Below are 20,606 nucleotides of genomic sequence, written 5' to 3' on the forward strand. Positions count from 1 at the left end.
ATGTCTTATAAGTCCATGAATTTCATTTGACTGTACAGTTTTTGAAAGTGTGAATGGCATATTCAGTGCACCACATTTTCTGAAATGTCCGCGTAGCTGTTTTATTTAACTTTGGTCACCATAACCATCCTTTACACTAAGGATGACTGTATTAAAGGGTATCTACGCCAAGGTAGCAATGACTCAGGTGTGGAACAATAATGATAATCTTGGGAAGCTTGCATCACACAGGGAAAGCCTCACTATCATGTGACGTCAAGTCTCACATGAAAAGAAGTTGAATCATCCCCGGGTGAAAGTTTATTTCCACCAATTTGCCCGAAAGGGACAAATGGAAGGAGAGAATGAATAACAGCAGCTAGGTGTAAATGAGGAGCAGCTGTGCTTTTTTTTTCTTTTTTTTCCAGAGAAGCACGTGGAAGAGGTAGGCACTAGGACCTGCCATGAGCCACACAGGAGGGAGGGAGCAGCTTTTGGGACTCCTCTTACTAAACTTTTAGAACAATCCATTTCCCAAAGAGTGTGGGAGGGAGACAGACAGAAGTGGATGGCCCGAGACCTGGATTCACAGCTTTAAAAGCAGGAGTGGGATTTGGAGTTTGGGATAATTCTGCCCTTAGCCTGGAGAGTGAGGTGGAATATAACAGACTTTCTCTGGAAGTTTTCACTCACTGGGGAGAAAAGACAAGGAGTATTAACAGGGTGGTGAGTACTATCTTGTTCTTTTAAAACAGTAATTAAAAATGGTGTGAATATGTGTGGTGTGTGCATATTGGACAGAGACATTGAGCAATAAAGGAGATAAGAGAAGAGTTTCTCTCAGAATGTTGCCCTAAAGTTTTCTCCATACCTGTCATTAAGTGAAAGTGGAGTCTCTGAATTGGGATTGAGCTCAGCAGCAGCCAGTTGGTCCTCTGTTGGGGGTAGAAAATTCCAGTGGACAACTCACATTAGTTACCAAAAGTTAATGAATTTAAGTTGTTGGCTATGTTCTTTAATTGTCTCATGCAGTAGTTTGCCAGGTGTATATACAGATGGAAGAGGAGAGGGGCTAGAGGGAGAAAGAGAGAATAGAGGTGAGGATTAGAAGAAAAGGGGTTCTCCAAACTTCAATGGGAACTAGTTCAGTGTTCAGAGAACTTCTGGGACATCAGGTTACCTTCTTTCTCTCCCCCTTTTTTTATATCTGTTTCTGTCTCCCCCTCTTTTTCTATCTGTCTTTCTCTCTGCTCATGTTACACAACCCTCAAAGGACTTGTAGATTCTGATGAGCTCCAGTGTCCAACATGAAGTATGCTGCTGAGGTTATCCTTATGCCTGGGTGGGGCCTGGTGCTTGTATATGTGTGTGTGCAACTGATATTCTGATGTATATTTGTATGTATTTGTTTGTATGTGTGTGCAAGCATGTATGCTAAACACAGACCTCATGCCTGCCACTCCTACCAGGGAATTCCTTTTGGGCTTTGACAGGGGAGGAATGTCACCGCAGACCAACATTTACACTCACAATGTAAACGCTAAACCTATTGTGTTATTTTGATATAATTATGGTTGGGAGAAGACATGTAAGCAGAGTTGGTTAAGGTTTTCTAAAATTCTTACAAATACAAATGGAAGTGACAAGTCAGTTAGCTGACTATTGTTTGTATTTACTCTGTTACATACATAACTGCACATTATCTGCTTCTACAGCATTGTACACACACACATGCACATCTGTGTTGGATAAGAAAACCTATCAAAACTTTGAGAGCAGGCCAGCGAGTAAAGCTCCCTCCAGAGAAAGATGCTTCAGTCTGTACAAAAAGAAATTTTTAGAATTGTTTACAGGCTTCAATTTTGCTGCCAGCATGTGCCAGAGGGAAGATGACTGTGTTTTCATCACCTCGCTGTTGATCCACAAAGGAAGTGGGAAAAGAGCTGCAGAAGTCCTGCCATATATCTTGCATGACATTTCAACAGATACTGTACTTTGTCCATGTGGTTGACATGGGATAATTCAGAGCATATCCTCTTAAACTCAAATGAATCATGTGGAGAAACACATTGAATGAGGGTTTATTCAAAGACTTAGTTCATTACATCATGGCAAATGATTCTTATCCAAAAGTTACATCTCAGCCCAGTCCATTACAGGCCTGATGTGCTATTTCCTATTTACACAGTGTTTTATCCTCTAACACTCTATGACACAGTGAAAAGCTTTTTTCACTTTAGTCCGGTCTACCTATAATACGCAATTAGAACTGGCTTGCTGAACAAGCTATAAACATCCTCACAGCCAACATGATGTTGCGATCTGCAATAATCAGCCTTTTTTCCAATACCACTGCTGATATAACTGTTCAGCTGTCAGTTATGCATAATGGGGCATTTCTGATATAGCTACAATGGCATAATTTTCTTTTCCGCACATCAAGAACATTTATTTTTGATGGAAAAAAGATTGACTTTGATAAGCATTAAAATGGGAATGGTCAAACTTGACATAACCTTAAAAACCCAAAAGTGCACCCAGTGGCATTGCTAACAAGATTGTTCAAAACCTAGTATATGGGCGGACCATGTATGAAACACAAGTCTTTAAATGTGTAGGTCCCCTGGTTACCATCAGTCATGGATTTATTTGTTTTATGTTAGTTTAAGTTTATTTGTATAGCACTTTTTTATACAGTAGTTGTATATCAAAGTTCTGTACTCTTAAGTTGGCTGACCAATTGTATAACTTCCTCACTCAGTCTGTTATTGATTCAGTGATGGACAGATGTGTATGTGGAGATGACCTGCTGTTGCAGCCCAGCCAAACACTGCATATAAACTGGCATAAACAAATTTAACCTAGTGTGCGTATGTGTATAGAGGGCAGATGGACAGTGCTGTTTTCCCCCTGCAGACAAAGATGTCTGTGATTATTCATGACCGTCTCAGGTTTCCCTTTGAAGCTGAATTACAGCTTTCCCTATGTTAGCACCAGTACACCAGTGTGTTTGTGTGTGCATATATGTGTGTGTATGAGAGAGAAGAAAGAGAGAGAGTTGGGTTTTTGCTGGGACTGCACAATTCATTCATGTATGAAACAAGCTAAAGGCATCATAAATATATTAAAAAAATAGATATTTATTGTTTCTATTCACATTAATATTCACATAAAAATGTCTTATTACCAGTTAATTGCCACAGTAGTTAACTGGTCAGTTAACTAATAAACCAGATGGTGGTTGATAGATTTGTGAGTTGGTATCTCTGGATTTTGCGTACCTTCTTGTAAAGCTTTATGTCAGGTGAATAGGTACATAAATGATAAATGCTTCAGTCCTCAAAACATAACAGAAATTTCCAGATGTATTTTGTTTAGTTCACTGCTCTCCTGTATGAAGATGAGAGGTAATGCCACAATCTCAAAAGTCATACAAAGTAAAGTTCTCTCTCAAATTAGGATAGGAAGAACATCCACCACTTTAACACATAAAGGATGGAATTAATTGGAAGCTGTCTAGACTGCAGTGCTGTATAGTACACCTGGGCAGGAGAGGGTGAGGCTGCGACAGCACACCTGGACTGTCAGTTTAACTGTGACTATTTAACCTCAGGATCTAACATTAACTGCAGGAACCTTTAATAATGTGCTACACACATTTGTTACAGGCCTCCCAAAAAGATTCCTTGTTATTTGCTAATGATACCAAAATCTGGTATAGTGCCATCTGGCAACAAAAAAACAATTAAGAGTTTGATTACACAGAACAGTGATGTCTGAATACTCTTATCAGATCACAAAAGCTTGAGGCTGCCTGCTCATAATCTTCTACCAGTAGACACACTAGTTAATAGCCTAATTAGTGAAGGATGTTATTCATAACACTTGCTGTTAGTTAAATATTCTTGATGAGCTGACTTTGAATCATGCATGACCATTACCTGCACACCTGGTCATCCTTTACAGTTTTTCTTAAAGCATTATCTCCACTTGCCTTTCCCTGCTTCCTAAACATTCACCATTTTAGCAGCACTGTCAGCTACCAGAATAATGTCCCATTTGGTTTTGACCCCAGGTCTAAGTAAACAGACTTGTTATGACACAAGCCTATCACGTAAAACCACTACATTCCAGCTGGATGACCTTTTCAGAATTTATCAGTTTGTGTCTTTGCATACTGCTGGCATTGTTACCGTCAAAGCCCCATATATGCCACAATAGAGGAGTATATTGATCAAAAATTGTTGAGGCAAATATTATTGTTGTTATTTTGCTCTTTAGCTTAACAAATTGATAGTTTAGCCAAATAAATAAGTTCTCTCTGTCTCTCTGAGAAATATGCAATGTCTTCACATCTAAACAACGCATCCTTGTTTAGGGGAAAAAAGAGGAGGTGATAATTAATGGATCAAAACGTAAACCCAGACCCTCCTTTGGTTATCTTTTGGGTCATCAGAGCTGCAGTCTGCCACAGGTCAATGCACAGAATGGGGTAAGAACATCTGGTGTAAAGTGAACAGCTGAAGTATTCTGTCTGGAATCAGTGGGAGGGGTAAAAGGTCAGAGTTTGAGCTCAGGGTTACATTTGTGTTTGTGGAGGAAAATGGGGATCTAGAGGTCACTGCGTGTCAGGATCTTGAACCATGTGGCACAGGAGCAGGAGAGCACAGGAATGGAAAACACTGAAATGTTACGTCACCTGCAAAGTTATTTTCTGCAGTAATTCTTGTTGACATTTCCTTTACAAACAAGTTCTCACAATGTTTGGGAGCAAATTTATACGATGGAAATCACAGCTAACATTGTTTGACATTTATAACTTACTTGATATTCTTTTTGGACATGAGTAGAATTCTTTTGTCCCAGGACCTTTTTTCCCACATGGACCTAGTTTTCAGCACCAATGTACTGTACAAAATCAAGAATAATACACTCCTGTGTTTGGACTTTTCCATGCATTGAGAACTAAATCCAGGACTGTTAATGTAAGTCAGTCTTTTTGTTTGACTGTTGAAGATCTGATTTCGACAGGTGTTCCATCAAAGGGTTATTTTTGCCTGTGTCTGCGTGTTTCTGTTTCTATGTCTGCACACATGTGCGTGTATTCAATCTATAAGCTTCAAAATGACAACTGAATGTGCAGACATGCCTTCTCATTCCACATTAAATGCCTCTATGACTTTCAGACGTGGCTTGCTTTCCTCTCATGCATGTGCATGCAGCCCAAACACACAGTAGCCGATAAATCAGCAAATTACAGGGTCTGCACCCTGCTAGAATAACAGTGTTGTGGTCTTAATCTGTTGACTTAGTGCACGTTTAGGGTTTTGAATTGTTTCACCACAACTCCTTTTTATGTGTGTGTATGTAAACTTGGATTGATGTGATGACAGGCCCTCACTCTCACTTTCCTTCCCTTTCTTTCTCTTTCTTTTCGAATTGGTAGGTTGACTGTAGCTTGTCTGGACATGAAATTCTCCCTTGTTGCCATCAACAGGGCAAGAATACTTGATCTTTTCAAATATTCGAATTCACCTCAAAGCCTCAAATAATAGGAAATTAACTTTTGCTGTGAGGCACTTGTGTTTTGGCTGATCTTACAAATTATTTAAGGAGAGCAGGTTTACTCAAAACAAAGAAAATACACAGAAGAATTGTAAACATAAACCACACCAGCATTGGAGGAATGTGGTTTGTGCAAGTGTATGAGTAATTCACATGTACAGGTGTGTATGTATGTCTGTGTTTGTGTTGTATATGCATCAAACACATTCTCTCTCTCACACACACACGCGCGCCTTGGCCCCAAGGATACAAGTGAAGCCACTTATTATGCACTTATTTGGATTATGCCGATTTGAGAATGCACAGCATGCGGGATGATGAGCCACTGGCTAGTAATAACAGATTTGTCTCCTACACAACAAGCTCAGATTAATAAGGGGTCATTCTTTGTATAGTTGTTTAAGGATCCCAACAACTACTGAGGTGTGAAGGATTAACAAACACTTTTCTTTTCTCCACCTCTGCTTTCTAACAACCTGTTTTATCTGTCATTGAGATTTGTTTTAGTACAAACTTGTGTGTAAAAATGGTGAGTCATGAGGAATTTTGGGAGGATGACACTGTAGGAAGCAATTTCACTCTGCTGGATTCTCTGCTAAGCCTGAAGCATCAGTCTCCACAGTAAATATTAATTCATCTATGCTTTGGCTGCAGGTTACACAAACACACATGCAGACACACTGGAAAGCAGCCTCTTTATCTCTTTCACCATAGCTCTGCTCACACGCTGAACATGGCATGCTGCTAACAGACAGAGGATGGGTCTGGGAGGTCCCACACAGACAGGTGGTTGACATCAGCTAGAGGGAGGGAGGGAGGGAGGGAGGGGCGGTATGAATTCAAGGAGATAGAGAGGCAAAGAGACACAGGAGCAGAGAAAGAGAGAGAGATGACAGAACGATGTGGAGACCACACAGAATAGAAAATGGCCGGGTTAAGTCTTTAGTGAGAGGGGTGAGACTGTAATCAAACAATCACTGGGAGTGACATCAAATTTTTTACACTCTCCAGAGGATTCAGTATTGTCCTGACAACGCCATCTGTAATTGTACAACAAAGTGGATTGTACTACTTATATCTCTTATTGAGAGTGACACAAATTTCCCTTATTATCATAACATGCATCAAGAAGAGACTTGACCAGAACCTTTTTCTTATTGATGGAAATCCTCCCTCACTATCCTTCAGATGTGGTGAATATAAATAGTTTACTGTGTAATACATTTCATTACAGAATACAAGTGTAAACATTAACACAATGCTATATATATATACAACCTAATGTAAAGCAGGAAATCAAAATGGGAAAAAAAATCTATCTGAGATTTGATGAACTTGACTTTAAAGAAGGCAATTGTATTAGTGCACTCGTGTCCGCTAGATAACCAACTGTCAAAGAGCAGTCTATGGTTTGAAGTCAGTCAGAAAAAGCTGTAACCCTGATTGTGTCTTTTATCCTGGGCAACATCACACAGCACATGTTTCAGACCTCTCTGAATTAACAGAGGCTATCCATGCGTCGGGAAAAAAGTACTGAGGACTGTACATGGACTGTACTTATATAGCGCTTTTGTAGTCTTTTGTAGTCTCATTGGGGGAATCTAACATTCACACACACATTCATACACCATTGCTGCAGCCATTGGGAGTTGGGAATTGAACTGCAAATCTTCTGATTAGTGGATGACTTGCTTTATCTCCTGAGCCAAAGCTGTCCCAGAATGACAAAATCATCAAATATATTATCATTAACATAACAGAAGTCATATTGGACCCCATGCAGTTTGCCTATAGGAGCAATGGTGGGGAGGCGAGGGGGGGGGGGGGGTCTCATCCAACTTTCACCTTAGACCTCTCCTTGGTGGGATGGATGTTGGACTTGTTGACGAGCAGACCCCAGAGAGTGGGAGTTAATGGAGGCCTGTCCAATGATGAGAGTACCTCCAAATACCCTGGGACAGTCATCAACAACAAACAGCAATGGAAGGATAACACAAATGCCATCCACTCCAGAGGACAACAAAGACCAGGAGTTCCACTTTCTGCCCTCTGGGCAGAGGTATAGGGTATAGGTATAGGTAGGAACTCCACAACTCAAGGCTCCTTCATAAGGCAGTTGCTGCCATTAAACATGAACTACAGTCCACATTTAATTGTTGCACTTTGTACATTCTACTACTTTTTTACTCATTGCACTTTGTAAACTTGATGTTTGCTATTACTTGTTGTTTATAGTCTTTTTGTTGTTACTGTCTGCTTGTTTTTGTTGTTTTGGTATGAATTATATTTATACTGCACCAGAATTGCCCTCTGCAGACAATAAAGACTGAATGAGCTGAATTGAATATATACCCATTTTCCGTCTACAGACCTACACCCATGCTCATAGCATCAGGTGAGAGAGTGGGGTGAAATGGAAAAACTTGGGTGTCTGAGTGAGCACATCTGTCTATTTACGCCCACGTTTCACTTGTTCTGTTTGCAAATTCACCTGGGTGACTCATTCACAATCTGTCCTCCACTGTTGTTGTTACAATAGCATTCAGTCAAAAAATGTCACATGCAAATCTAAATGCCTGATTTTATCAAAGGTACGCATTGTTAAAGATACATTCAAAAGATGTATGTCAGATCAATCAATCAAGTCAAACTCAGGATGATGAGCTTAATGAGTCAATCTTACATTAGTAACTGATCAAGAAACCTTTCAGTGTTCTGTGTTAGCGATTTCAATCACATACACACTAACATTGTTGCAGTGGAAATAATATCAACATGCGTGAACCTCTGCACAGACAACAATGATACTTTTCATGTTCCACTCCAGTTCCGTTCCAGCTCTGTCACAGTTGTTCTGGCTGTCGGCTGGAAAAAGGATGGGAGAAATATTATTTGGTGAGCAGCTGCGAGATCAGACACCATTTGTCCTTTACTCCTCAATACTTTGTAACTCTCTGCAGCCCTTATTCCTTCCCTGACTTTGAACTTTTCTTTGTCTTCCCTTTTGCTCCCTTAACCTTGTCCTTCCTTGCTCTGTTCTATCACATGCTCCTTTATTTGTTCAATTCCCAAGACATCTCATTGCCCATCTGCACCCCTCCCTCCATTACTTGTTGCCTCTCCCCATCCCTTGATGTTACTGATTCCTTCCTCTCCATCCCACTGTCTTCATCTCTGTCCGTGGCCAGACAGGCATTCTTGCCTCTGGCCCCCCTCTCACTGCTTCGCTGTGGGATCTTACATTCTCACCAGGAAAGGGGAGTTATTACCATGGTCATGCCAAAAGATTAACCACTTGTCATGAGAAGATAGCTGAATGTCAAGGTCATAAAAACGAGGGGTCTGGAAAACATGTTAATCATTGTGTTCATCCTGCTTTCAAGGCCTGCACGACTGGCCTCCCACGTCTGCTGGTCCAGTACAGGGAGAGGCTGGGGTGTCTGGGGATGGGCCCGGTACTAGGGAGGGAAAATGGGGGGGGGGGCTTTCACTAACACAGCCATGGTGCGCTGGCTGTGGTTTTGCTTCATTGCCAGAGGAACCTCATGTTTTGCCCAGTTCCAAGACAGCAGTCAAGAGTTCATTATAAGGGCATAAATAAAACAGCATTGCACCACTGAAATTCACTGTCTCAAAGGTCCTTTCATGCAGTAACAGCAGAATTAAAGAGTGACAGTGGTCAAAGACAACATCTTAGTCTTATTGATGTAGAATTATCCTCAGTTTCTGATATCAATCCAAATTTCTTAAACAAACTTGACCTGCATTGATTATTCATGTTCTGTAGTGCCTTTTTAATTAAATCATAAGATAATCTGTAGCCCATCTGTTCATAAATAGCTCCAGAAAAACCAACACACTTTTACATAACATATTTTAAACAAAGTATGCAGTTTCTGAGAAAATGCTGTAAACTACCACCGTCAACAGAAAAAGAAAAAGAAAAAATGAGTTTCTTTGATGTTCAAAGAGCTGTATTGTTTCAGTTTACGGTTTATATTTGCTACTTATCCTTTTCTTTGAAATGTAATTTCTACTCAGTCCTGCTCTCAGCTAAAATGTTTATTTTGGATTCCTGTCAAACACCACAAGGATCCAATCTATTATTATGATGAAGAGTACAGTCTAGACCTGCTCTATGTGAAAAGGGCCTTGAGATAACTTTTGTTGTGATTTGATGCTATTTAAATAGAGACTGATTGATTGAGTCAATGTCCGACCTACTGTAGGACAATGTGTGACAACGGGAAAAAGATGAGGTGACATTGTAATCATATCTCTGCTTTGTCACAGTGTTGTCCTTGCAAACTGCTTGCTGTGCCAAGAAGTTATTCCACATGCTTATGCACAGCTGAAGTCATGTAAAATCTCAGCTGAAAAACAGATTAAAAAAGATCTTCATTATGTCAGAGAGATACAGTATACGCAAAACTCAAGGTCTGCGCTTCGTGGAACTGTGTTTCAGTATTTGGACAGGAATGGGAGCTTTGTCAGGCCTTTGAGACTTGATATGGAAAACCGTACCGTACAACTGTATGGGAACTTCAAATTCACATACATGTTAATGCTGTTACACTCATTTGTAAGGAAACAGGAATATGATAAGAATGAAGTATTTATTGCAAAGGCTGAGGAAATGGACTGCAGATTTAGGAAAGCATGGGCTCGAAACTTGGAACCTGAGGCTGAGGCATAGGCTAGGAAGAAATGGGGGTCCAAGGCAGGGAAGACAGGAGCCAAAAACAGAGCAGGCGAAACTGCATGAGACAGGGTTAGGCAAGGGAAAGCAGGCTACAACAGGAAAACAGGATAAACGCATGAGAAATTGCTTGCAGCATAATAAACTGGCAGCGTAGTAGTGGCAGGGCTGAGTATTTGAAGAGAGCTTGATTACTCAGATGAGGAGCAGCTGGTGTGGCACTGCTCACACTCTGGCACCGCAGTCTCCATTCAAACAATCACACACATACAAGCAGAATAAGGGAGAGAGCCACACGAGGAGTGGTAGCAGGTTAGGGAGACACAGTATCATGACAACTGTGCCTCATTATTTGTCAGGTATGTGGGGTGGATTTAATTAGTAGTTGTTTTTATTCAGCTAACTGATTTAAAAAATTTTCTTTCCTGATTTGATACTTAGATTTTACTTGTACAGATTGTATCAGTGAAATAGTAAAAGTGGAACCATATGCACAAGACACAAGTCCAACAGTTTAAATGATCCTGCTTCCAAGAAAAATTCCTTCCACTGGGATGGCTAATTGAAATCCTATTGTATGTGTGTGTGTGTGTGTGTGTGTGTGGCATGTCTTCAGAGAAATCACTTCACAGCTTCTGAAGCAGTAGCCAATTATTTGTATCCCACAGAAACAAAAGAACTGGCTCAGTTTGAGAAGGCCAAGTTGGAACTGAGATGGAGGGGAGTCAGATCTCCAGGGAGAGGGTCTATGGATATGATCATGGATGCCTAGTCATAGATCAAAGTGGGTGCAAGATTAGTGACAGGCACAGGGAATTATGGCAGGAAGTCTTTTAATTTAATTACCACCTGAAGGTGGTATGTCCTGCAAAATAGAGCCAATAAAGCTGGGCATGATTGAAGAAGAATGAATTGGAGGGAGAGCGTGGGGGAGATAATAATTGGGGTAGCTATCCAGCTACTCCAATAACACACTACAAAGCTTTGACATCCAGAAAGTTATCTCATCTACCTGTTCCTGTGCTCCAACATTATCATGTCTCACCTTCTTGCAAGATCAACAAACTTTGATGTTTCATTTGTAGCCTGCACCAACAGAGTCAGAGTGACTGTCTGACTTTGGTCTTGATTTGTCTGAGTTCAATGATCGAAAACCAACCGGACAGATATTCAGAAGGCAGTGACATAGTAGTGTAACATGCTTCTCTGGTAGTTAGACTCTAAGGGTGCTACAAATGTAATTTTTAACTATACATATTTGTATCCAAAATGGCTAAAATGTAAAAAAAAAAAAAAAAAAAAAAAATCAAAAGTAGGGATGCAAAAGCACACGTTTGCTCCCCCAAGTCTAATTAGTGGAGGTGTAGCTGCTCAGCTTGCTCTGTTGCTCAGGCCCGTATGGATCTGATTGGGATTGATTGTTTAAAGTCTGTGTAAAGTAAGAATAAATATGTGTTCTGAGTTTGACATACCACAGAAAAGTGTGTTGTTAACCACCCTGCCAAATTTGAATGATTAAAAAAATCGCCAAATATATGAAATTAGGCTTCAAATTTTTGTAAAAAGCAGCCACTTTCTCTGCTGCCAAACGCTGTGGGAGTGCCCACCGAGTCCGCTGAAAACCCCTACCAAGTGTCGGCGGCTAGCTCGGACCTATTTAATGTGTTTAGAAGAAAATGTCTGAATTCACTTTACACGGCCTTTAAGTTCTCCACAAGGCAAACACAAGGAAGTAATAGCAGCAGTCTGCACCTGTCCACATATGTTTACAGTGTTGAAATCTGTTATTGCGATTAGACACAGAAACTGCTATGTATCCAGGAAGTTACCTATGGCTTTTAACCGTGAGAGAGAAGGTGAACAGACAGTAGGTCACATTCCAGGAGCACAAAGACAGAACCTGGATAAATGAGAGCCAGATCGATAGAAAGAAACAGAGACCGAGAAAGGTATGAAAAAGCAGGATGAAAACACTGGCTGATTGCCAATACCCATTTTTTTTCAGTTTACATACCTTGGCTCCCTGCTTCCCTGATATTCTCAAGATGCCCTGCACAGTGCACACATATTAAAAAAATCCCACAGGCGCCAACCACACATACCTTGTATTTGCAAATTAAAATAAGAATCAAACTTCAGATACAGACCATTTGATACCTCTCCTCCCTGCATGGCACCAACTTCATGTATGGTTTTATTACAGGTAAATTTGTTCATAAAACCTGAGGCCACAGATATATTTAAGTGTTGTTGGCAGTGTTTTACTGATCTGGGAAACATTCAGAGGGATGTGTGGCTGCCAGCAATAGTCAGCTAAGTTGAATAAAAGGTCAGTATAGAAGCTACATGGTTCTTGAGGAATACATTGAAAGTTTGAAATGGATTTACCTGTGTGTTGTACACGCCAAGGCATATTTTATGGCTGTGCCAAGCAAACCTCTTGTGCTAATACAAGCTGATATCAATTACTACACGTTTTTTGCCCCATATACTAGCAGTTTATAACATAATACTTTGTGTAATAAATGTTCTTTTGTTCTGAGTAGCTTGCATCACTTCTCATCGTGCTGAGGAATCAAGTGTTTTAACAGGTTGTGTGTGCCTATCAGTTTGATGCAGCCTGTCTCTCTTTTCCTGTCTCCTGAGCAGAGTTGCTGTTTGAAGTATCTCTGATGCACAACAGGTGCCTTGGTTCTCACAGCAAATGTCTTTTAAGCACAAAGATGAGGGAAGGACTAGGCAGACACTGATCTCTTACATCTCTGTTACTCACATTACAACTGTTACATGATAGCTTTAGTTCTTTTTTTTCAGCCAGTCTGGAATTAAAGCTATGATCAGACAAATAAAGGTGCATCTATCATCTTATGTGACATAAAACAATTAATTTTAACTGAAAGCTAAATAGTTCCACTGGGCCAAATAAAACTTTATGATGAGAGATCAAGTTGGACTTACAACAAGAAGGAATAATCAATGGCTTCCTTGTTTCAACACTTTCACCACAGCCATAAAAAATGCAACTTTTGGCTTTTGCAATTGTAGACTTGTATTGAAATGTTTATGAACCACAGAATGACTGAAACGCCATGTAGTTCTGTACAAGAACAATTCATTGGACTGGTTCTTCAAATAGTTTATTTTAAATTCCTTCTTAATAGATTCATTGATAGATGAATGGTCCCTGCATTAATGGATATAGTCACTGTGTAACATCACATTCAGCAGAATCAATACATTGTCCTATTTAAATGATTTTGACTGATTGTCTGGCTTATTGAAAACATTTATTTTCCATAGTTTATTTTACGGAGCTGAGTTTGTCTAACCTGTGCTGTGTTCTCCCCATATGAGACTTCTGAAGTGTTTCCAAGAAAAACTGGCTCACTGACAACCTCTCAAGAATGTTTGGAGAATTTTAACAGACGCTGCATGACATCATTTTGCGTGACAAAAACTTAACTGTGACTAGAACTGGAGGCATTGCAATTGTATGGATCTGTGAGGTGAAAAGTATATTGTGACTTGCTAATAGACTGTATGTGCATTTGACCGTGTAAAGTCTTCAAATAAAATATTAAACCCGGTCCTGAAAAACCAATTGCATTTTTCAAACGAACATTCACCAGGAAAAAAATATATCCTCAAACATTTGTGTGTGTAAGAGTGAAAGAGAGCATGTTGACCTGGCGTTCATCCCCCTTGATAATTATTTCCAGCGGATGACAGGAGGAGGAACTGCACCACACCAAGCTGATGAGAGACACAGAGAAAGTGTTGACCTTCCTCTCTTTTCTCACTGCATCTCCCTCTCTCTGTTTCCTTTCTCTCTACCGCTCTCTACCTCTGTAGCTGTCAGTCTGTCTTTCACACCCTCTCATAATCTGATACTGTTGTCATCACTGTGAGGGCGAGGTGTGTGTTTGTTTTAAAGAACTGTTGACGCGCCGCTCCTGGACATCTTTTAACAAGGACTTGTAACTAATGACAAATGTATCACACAGATAAGAGGAGCCCTGCTAACTGTAAACTAACCTCAGATTGATAGCAGGCAATGCTCTCCTCATGTTTTGGCTCACCTGTCTTGTTGTCACTGTACCACACTCAACATACTGTACTACAGCCTCATGTAGTCATTTGGCAGATTGTAGATACCAGATTCCGATCAGTGCAGCATCTTGTGGACGGGCAGACAAAATGAAAATGTGTCGCTGCCTGCAAAGTCAATACCAGTAAATGTGTGGCGTGCCTCCACTGCCTTGGGCCGAGTAATTAGTCTCTGTCTCAAGTGTTTTCCTCTCATGCTTCCTAATGATTCGTTTCCCAAGTTATAACCTAGTAGTTGAGTGACTTTCCACATGCTTTCATCAACTTTGACATTTTTGTTTTACCAGGTAATGCCTTGTATTGCCTCTAGCACTCATGTCCTTGTAGCGTTTTGTGATGGATAACTCAACCGAAATGGTCTTGATTTACAGTTTGGCAAAGCTTTGAAGTCAGCCAATTGAGAGAAAGGGATCTTCCTTAGAACTGAGTACACTACCTCAGGCTGTTTTACAAAGTCTGTTCTCATAAACATCCTCCTTGGTAAACTTCAGAACTATACAAAGCATGAATCATAAAACGATATTGAACCACCGCTTTGTTTATACCAGTGTGTATTATTACAGTATGTTGTCTGAAAATATGAACCATACTGTGTCTGTCATTTGGAATACCTTTGCCTGGACACTAAAGAGGAAAGCAGCTCCCTATCTTGTGCATGTCAAAATGCAGGGAGCCTCACACACACACCACTCTGACTTCCTGTTTTATCAGTACCATATGGATCACCTTTCCCCCATCCCAGTTTGATATAGGATGCATGTCAGTATGTAAAATCCATTGGACCATTTCATCTAATATTTTTTGTTCCAGGCCCAGTCAACACCGTGCAAATGGAGCTAAAATATTTTACTTTCCAAATTCAATTTCTGGAGTGGAGTGCGGTTTTGTTTCCACAAAGCCATAAAACAAACAAACAGCATTGGGAGCACATCCAAACCCAGCTCACTGAAATACTAGAACACCTTAGAGCATCTTGTGAGTTTGTGTTTGAATGTGTGTATGTAAAGTAATGCCTGTGTGTTTATTATTCAAATACAGTATTTTGTGTGAGAGGGTCAGAGGGGTAGCCAGACAGATTCTGATCCAGCGCTAAAGTAATTCCCCTCTTTATACTGCCCCTTTGTGGGTTAAGTTTAAAAAGGCAAGTATTCACAAACTTCAGGTTCCCTATAATGACTGTTTAGAAATTCTGATGAGAAAACCTAGGTGGTGCAGTACGAGTGAGCTGTTTTGGCAAGTGCGAGTTAATTCTTTTTATGCTCTGTTGAGGAAACTAATGTATAAATTCATTTGTCAATTGAATGATACTCATAATGCTGTTATAATGCTGTTATCCAATCCTGATCTCAGTGATGTGAGATATCAGCCAGCCACGTGGAAACACTGGTATGACTGTCTCCTGTAATTTTTAGGTGTGTGTTTGTTTGTCTCATTTTAAATGGACCTGGAGTCTAATTAAATAAAGTCTATCTGTATCTGTAATCCTATAAGTCAGAGGTGCCTCTCTAAACCACTCTGACCTCTGTGCTCCTGCACTGCTGTGTTTATGCTGGCTCCGCTGGCATTAAACACAAGCCACATAGTTTTAACATTAGGATCCTCCCGGCTCACCCTGGGCCATGTAAATAGTGAGCTGCTCGTCAGCCTGGATCAATCAACTTACTGCCTGTTTGGACCAGCTCCATATGTGTATGACAGAGCAAGTGTGTGTGTGTGTGTGTGTGTGTGTGTGTGTGCGTGTGTGTGTTCATTGAAGCCAAAAGATATCACGAGTCGGTCAGTGTCTGTAAACTCCATTGCCCAAGATTACTAGGTTTTGAAGAAGCAATGTAAACTGGTCCTTTGACAATAAGTATTCAGATCTTTTATTTAAGTGACAGCAATGATGTTGAAATAATCCATTACATGTTAAAGCCCTGCATTTGAAAATGTTACTTAATAGTCTATTCTTTGGAAAAATGTCTCACAAGAAACACACTTATTTTGTAGAATGACCACTTTTTTAAGTGTTCGTGTTGTGGCTATTTGAGGTAACTACTTTATATGCTTTTGGGTCATTTCATTTACAGCAATCTACCATATTTGAAAGCTCATCATATGATTTGTACTGAATGAAAAACCTTAATCTTTAGTTAAATACCAATAATGCACATATATTGCATATATCACAATAGGTTATATGTAAGTAGTTCTTCAAAAGTAGTTCTTCTTCTTTGTATATTAAGCTACTTTCCACCACTGCCTTGCAGACAAACATGTAGATGAAAGTGGTTCAGAGAACAGAAATCTCAAGGAAGCGTTCTCAACTTAGAAATTATGTAAGATGCTAAACTTCTCTCATGCAACTAAGTTGCTATTTCTGATGGGAAACGGGTCAGTGACATTTTGATATTTCTCAGCTGCTGGATATTATCTCCAATTGCTGGTCTGCATGTATGCAGGCACTGCAGCTAACACTGACCTCTACTGTTTATTATTTGTAACACTAGGATGATTTAAATATAGTTATTTTTTCTAGAAGACCTGGGTGCTACAAAAGATTAAATAAAAACTAGCTAACATTTCATCTTTGTGAAGATCGCTTTGTATTATTAATAGTCTCCTACGCTTTTCTGATAAAACCAGAAGGTTGTACCCTTCACAACAGGATAGTAAAATTAAACATGTTGGAGTAAACATTTACAACTCCAATAAACTTTGTGGTATTTGAACGCTGTACCAGCAAGGTGGGTTTTACAGAACACTGTAGATAAGTCAAAAATACTGACACTCCCATTTCAACTCACCTCAGTGACCTTCAGAGTGTTTGTGTGGGAGTGTGTGTGTGTCTGTGTGTGTGTTTTTGTGTGGTTGCGTATTCACATATCACAGCATCTAAGCATGCAAACTATCCATAAAAACAACCTTACATGCATGCCTACATGCATATGTATGGCACACGTGTCAAAGAAATACACCGTTTATATGTGTGACAGTGTCTGTGTATGCATGCATGTGTTCCTATCCTCTATTAACGATGCATGATGGAGTGCTTTACTTTGAATATATGTGTAACATGTAATGAGGTGTGAAATGCCACACATTCTAATGTATGGAAAGTCTTAGCTCGAAGAGTTAAACATAGTGAGTGTGTGTGTGTACTTAGCAAGAGATAAGGTAGAGATAATGGTAGATTGCATATGTCTTTGAGAGTAATGGTTGTCAAAGGAAGAGAGGTGACAGCCCAGAGTTTTGCAGTGCTCTCATAGTCATCCCATACACTGCTAAACTGAAAATGTAGACCTTGCTTCCTGTTTGATGTCACTTGCACCTTTCTGGCATTTGTGTTTTACGACTTAATGTTAAAAACAGTCTGAAACACGAAAAGTTGTTATGTCACAAGTGCCATGTCAACGATTGAAAAACACATTTGGCTCCTTGGTCCAGCACCTGGTTTAAAGTTTTTTCTTCCGGATGTGCGCATCTAGAACACAACTTAAAAGTAACCATACAAACATTTAAGTTAAACAGTTACTCTGAGAAGAATTAGGCTAAGTAGATAAAAGCCTCTTATTAGTTAAAAATCTCATAGCATTGTGCATTGAGCATTAGCTTGATTTTTTCTCCTACAACTAGTTGCTTAATGTAGAGGAAAAGCATAGTCGTTTAGATTAAGTTTTATTGGTATATTTATTAAATTACCGCTATTTTTTATTTGAAAGCTTTATGGTTTTAGTAAAATATCATTTAAATCTATCTGTTTAAGTTAAACATTCAGTGTGTGTGTGTGTGTGTGTGTGTGTGTGTGTGTGTGTGTGTGTGTGTGTTACAGAGCTGTGGTTCAGGGGGTCCAGCTGGCAGGCATGAGGGGCCCAGCCTGCACTGGAGTCTGGCTCTAGAGTCCACAGGGGCTCCCACTTCAACTGGACACATTCCACAGGTACACATAAACACTCACTACAGCAACACACAAAACAAGACACATTCGAGTTCAAGGCACCACAATGTTTTTTTAGTAGAGAAAATGGACTTAACATTTGTTGCTCAACCAGAGCCCTGAAGTGAAAATTCTCCTTAAAGCTGCTCTGCTCAGTGTTTTTAGGGGTCAAAAATATGGAATATGTCGATTAGTGTTTAGAGAATGTTTCTGCTTCACCTAAATGAACAAAAAAAGTCAGATGTTGCAGGTTTAACTTCCATACTGATTATGCTGTAAACAGTTCCTCCTTAGTGATGTATCTATGCTTGGACTCTAGCTAATTATTATCTTTCATTACTTTCAGCTAATCTATTATAATTTTCCGATTAATCTAATTTAATTTATTGTTAAATGTTTCAGAGTCAAGAGTCAAAAAATGGTGTCAAAATCAGTTATCTAAAAAAATCACATTCAGTCCTTTTTTTTAATCATCTGGATTGTGTATGTAGAAAATGTTTTTATAAAATTGTTTAATTTTCTTTTTCAGCAATGTACTCCTCCAGCGCCTTAGATAACAGTCTGATATTATTTTGACAGTTTTTTTTCCACTTTGTTTGGCTCAGGACGTGTGCCCATGAGGTCGTCACCACTGGTCCTGCTCCTCCTGATAGGCGTCCAGGCTGTACTGAACATGGGAGATGGATTGGCCTGGAGCACCGGGGCAGCCAACCACAAAGTAGGACAGCAGACGGTAGCCAATCACAGAGCAGGACAGCAGCAGACAGCAGCAGCAGACCAATTTTCTGGACATTATTCTTCACAGGAGAATCATAGGACCAGCCACCACAGGACCAAGAGGTCTCATCGGGTAGCTTCACACTCCCAGGATAGGAGCCCTGTCACCAGGCACACCACATCGGATTCCACCCCTGACCCCTCCATCCCAGTGGTGGACCCCAAGCTCTTCTCCAAGAGACGTTACCGTTCCTCACCCCGTGTTGTCTTCAGTGAGGTACCCCCATCGCACGATGCCCTGGAAGGCGAGGGTTATGACATTGAAGGGGTGACAGGGGTGAGGGTAAGGCGCAGAGCAGGATCACACTCCATGCACAGGGGAGAGTATTCAGTATGTGACAGCATAAATAACTGGGTGGGCAACCTGACACGGGCTACTGACATAGCCGGGAATGAGGTGACAGTGCTGCCCACCGTTACAATCAACAACGTGGTGAAGAAACAGTTCTTCTATGAGACCACCTGCCGATCCCCCACTCACAGGGGCTCTGGGACTGCAAACGGGGGAAGGGCAGGGGGACGGGGTGGCAAACAGGGCTCCAAATCAGGCAACTCAGGCTGTCTCGGCATCGACAGTCGCCACTGGAACTCCTACTGTACCAATACACACATATTCGTAAGCGCCCTCACCATCTTCAACGAACGGACAGCCTGGCGTTTCATCCGCATCAACGCTGCATGTGTGTGTGTTCTCAGCCGGAAATCTTGGGCAGGACGACTGGGACACTGACAGAGGAACAACTCCTGACCACTGACCTTTGAACCAAGCACACACATTTCTCCTAAACAGCCACTGCAGCTTTATTGCCAATACTGTAATCCTCTTCCCCCCCTCTACACATACACTCACCAACACACACACACTGACCATAGCACTCAATCCCCATACACAAAGACATATACACAAACAGCTTCATCTATCCAACCCCTTGGCCCCTGACCCTACCTCAGTCTGAGAAGTCCTGGTTGTTTTAAGTTATGAGGACTGCATGTCATATTTATAGTTTATACAGTCAAATATGAAAATATATACAGTATATGTATATACAAAATGAATTCAAGCTTTTAATGTTGTTATTGATGTTGTGTTGTTCATGCTGTTATTTATTAAACACCTCAGTACTTGCCTGGTTTGTTGTGTCAGTTATAATGTTGATTTTCAAATTTTAGCTTTAAAGCAGCTCTTATCAAGCTGTGTGTGTGTTCACAATAGAGGAAAAGACTTGGGAACAGGGTCATTTGTAGCAATGAACTTTCCACAGCTTTAAAGCTGCAGTTGGTAAGTTTTATAAAAGTTACTTTTTGACATATTTGCTAAGACTGTCACTATGTAAAGACAGCATTATATGAAACTAGTATCTGTAAAAAAATAAAAATAAAAAAAAACAGGCTCATTTAGCCCCACCTACTGCTCCTACTACAAATTGCCAGAATCCACTGATCTTTTAAAAATATTTGTCAGCTAATTTTTTTGGTTTTACACTCTTACACTATTTATTGTTTTGGTTCAGTCTCACCACTCTAATCAGTGTGGTTTCCAGATCACACAGATACTTTTGTGAA

General features: G+C 40.3%; 1 protein-coding gene across 1 annotated transcript; it reads left to right on the forward strand.

Moving 5' to 3' along the window:
• The first annotated feature begins 466 nt into the window (after positions 1-466).
• On the forward strand, positions 467-20,348 carry ngfa (nerve growth factor a (beta polypeptide)). The gene is made up of 3 exons (XM_053318278.1): positions 467-705; positions 18,162-18,269; positions 18,872-20,348. The coding sequence occupies exon 3, from the start codon at positions 18,883-18,885 to the stop codon at positions 19,771-19,773; it is 891 nt and encodes a 296-aa protein (XP_053174253.1). The 5' UTR covers positions 467-705; positions 18,162-18,269; positions 18,872-18,882; the 3' UTR covers positions 19,774-20,348.
• The last annotated feature ends 258 nt before the right edge of the window (positions 20,349-20,606 follow it).

The sequence above is a fragment of the Scomber japonicus genome, chromosome 4, assembly GCF_027409825.1.
Source record: "Scomber japonicus isolate fScoJap1 chromosome 4, fScoJap1.pri, whole genome shotgun sequence".
Lineage (NCBI taxonomy): Eukaryota > Metazoa > Chordata > Actinopteri > Scombriformes > Scombridae > Scomber > Scomber japonicus.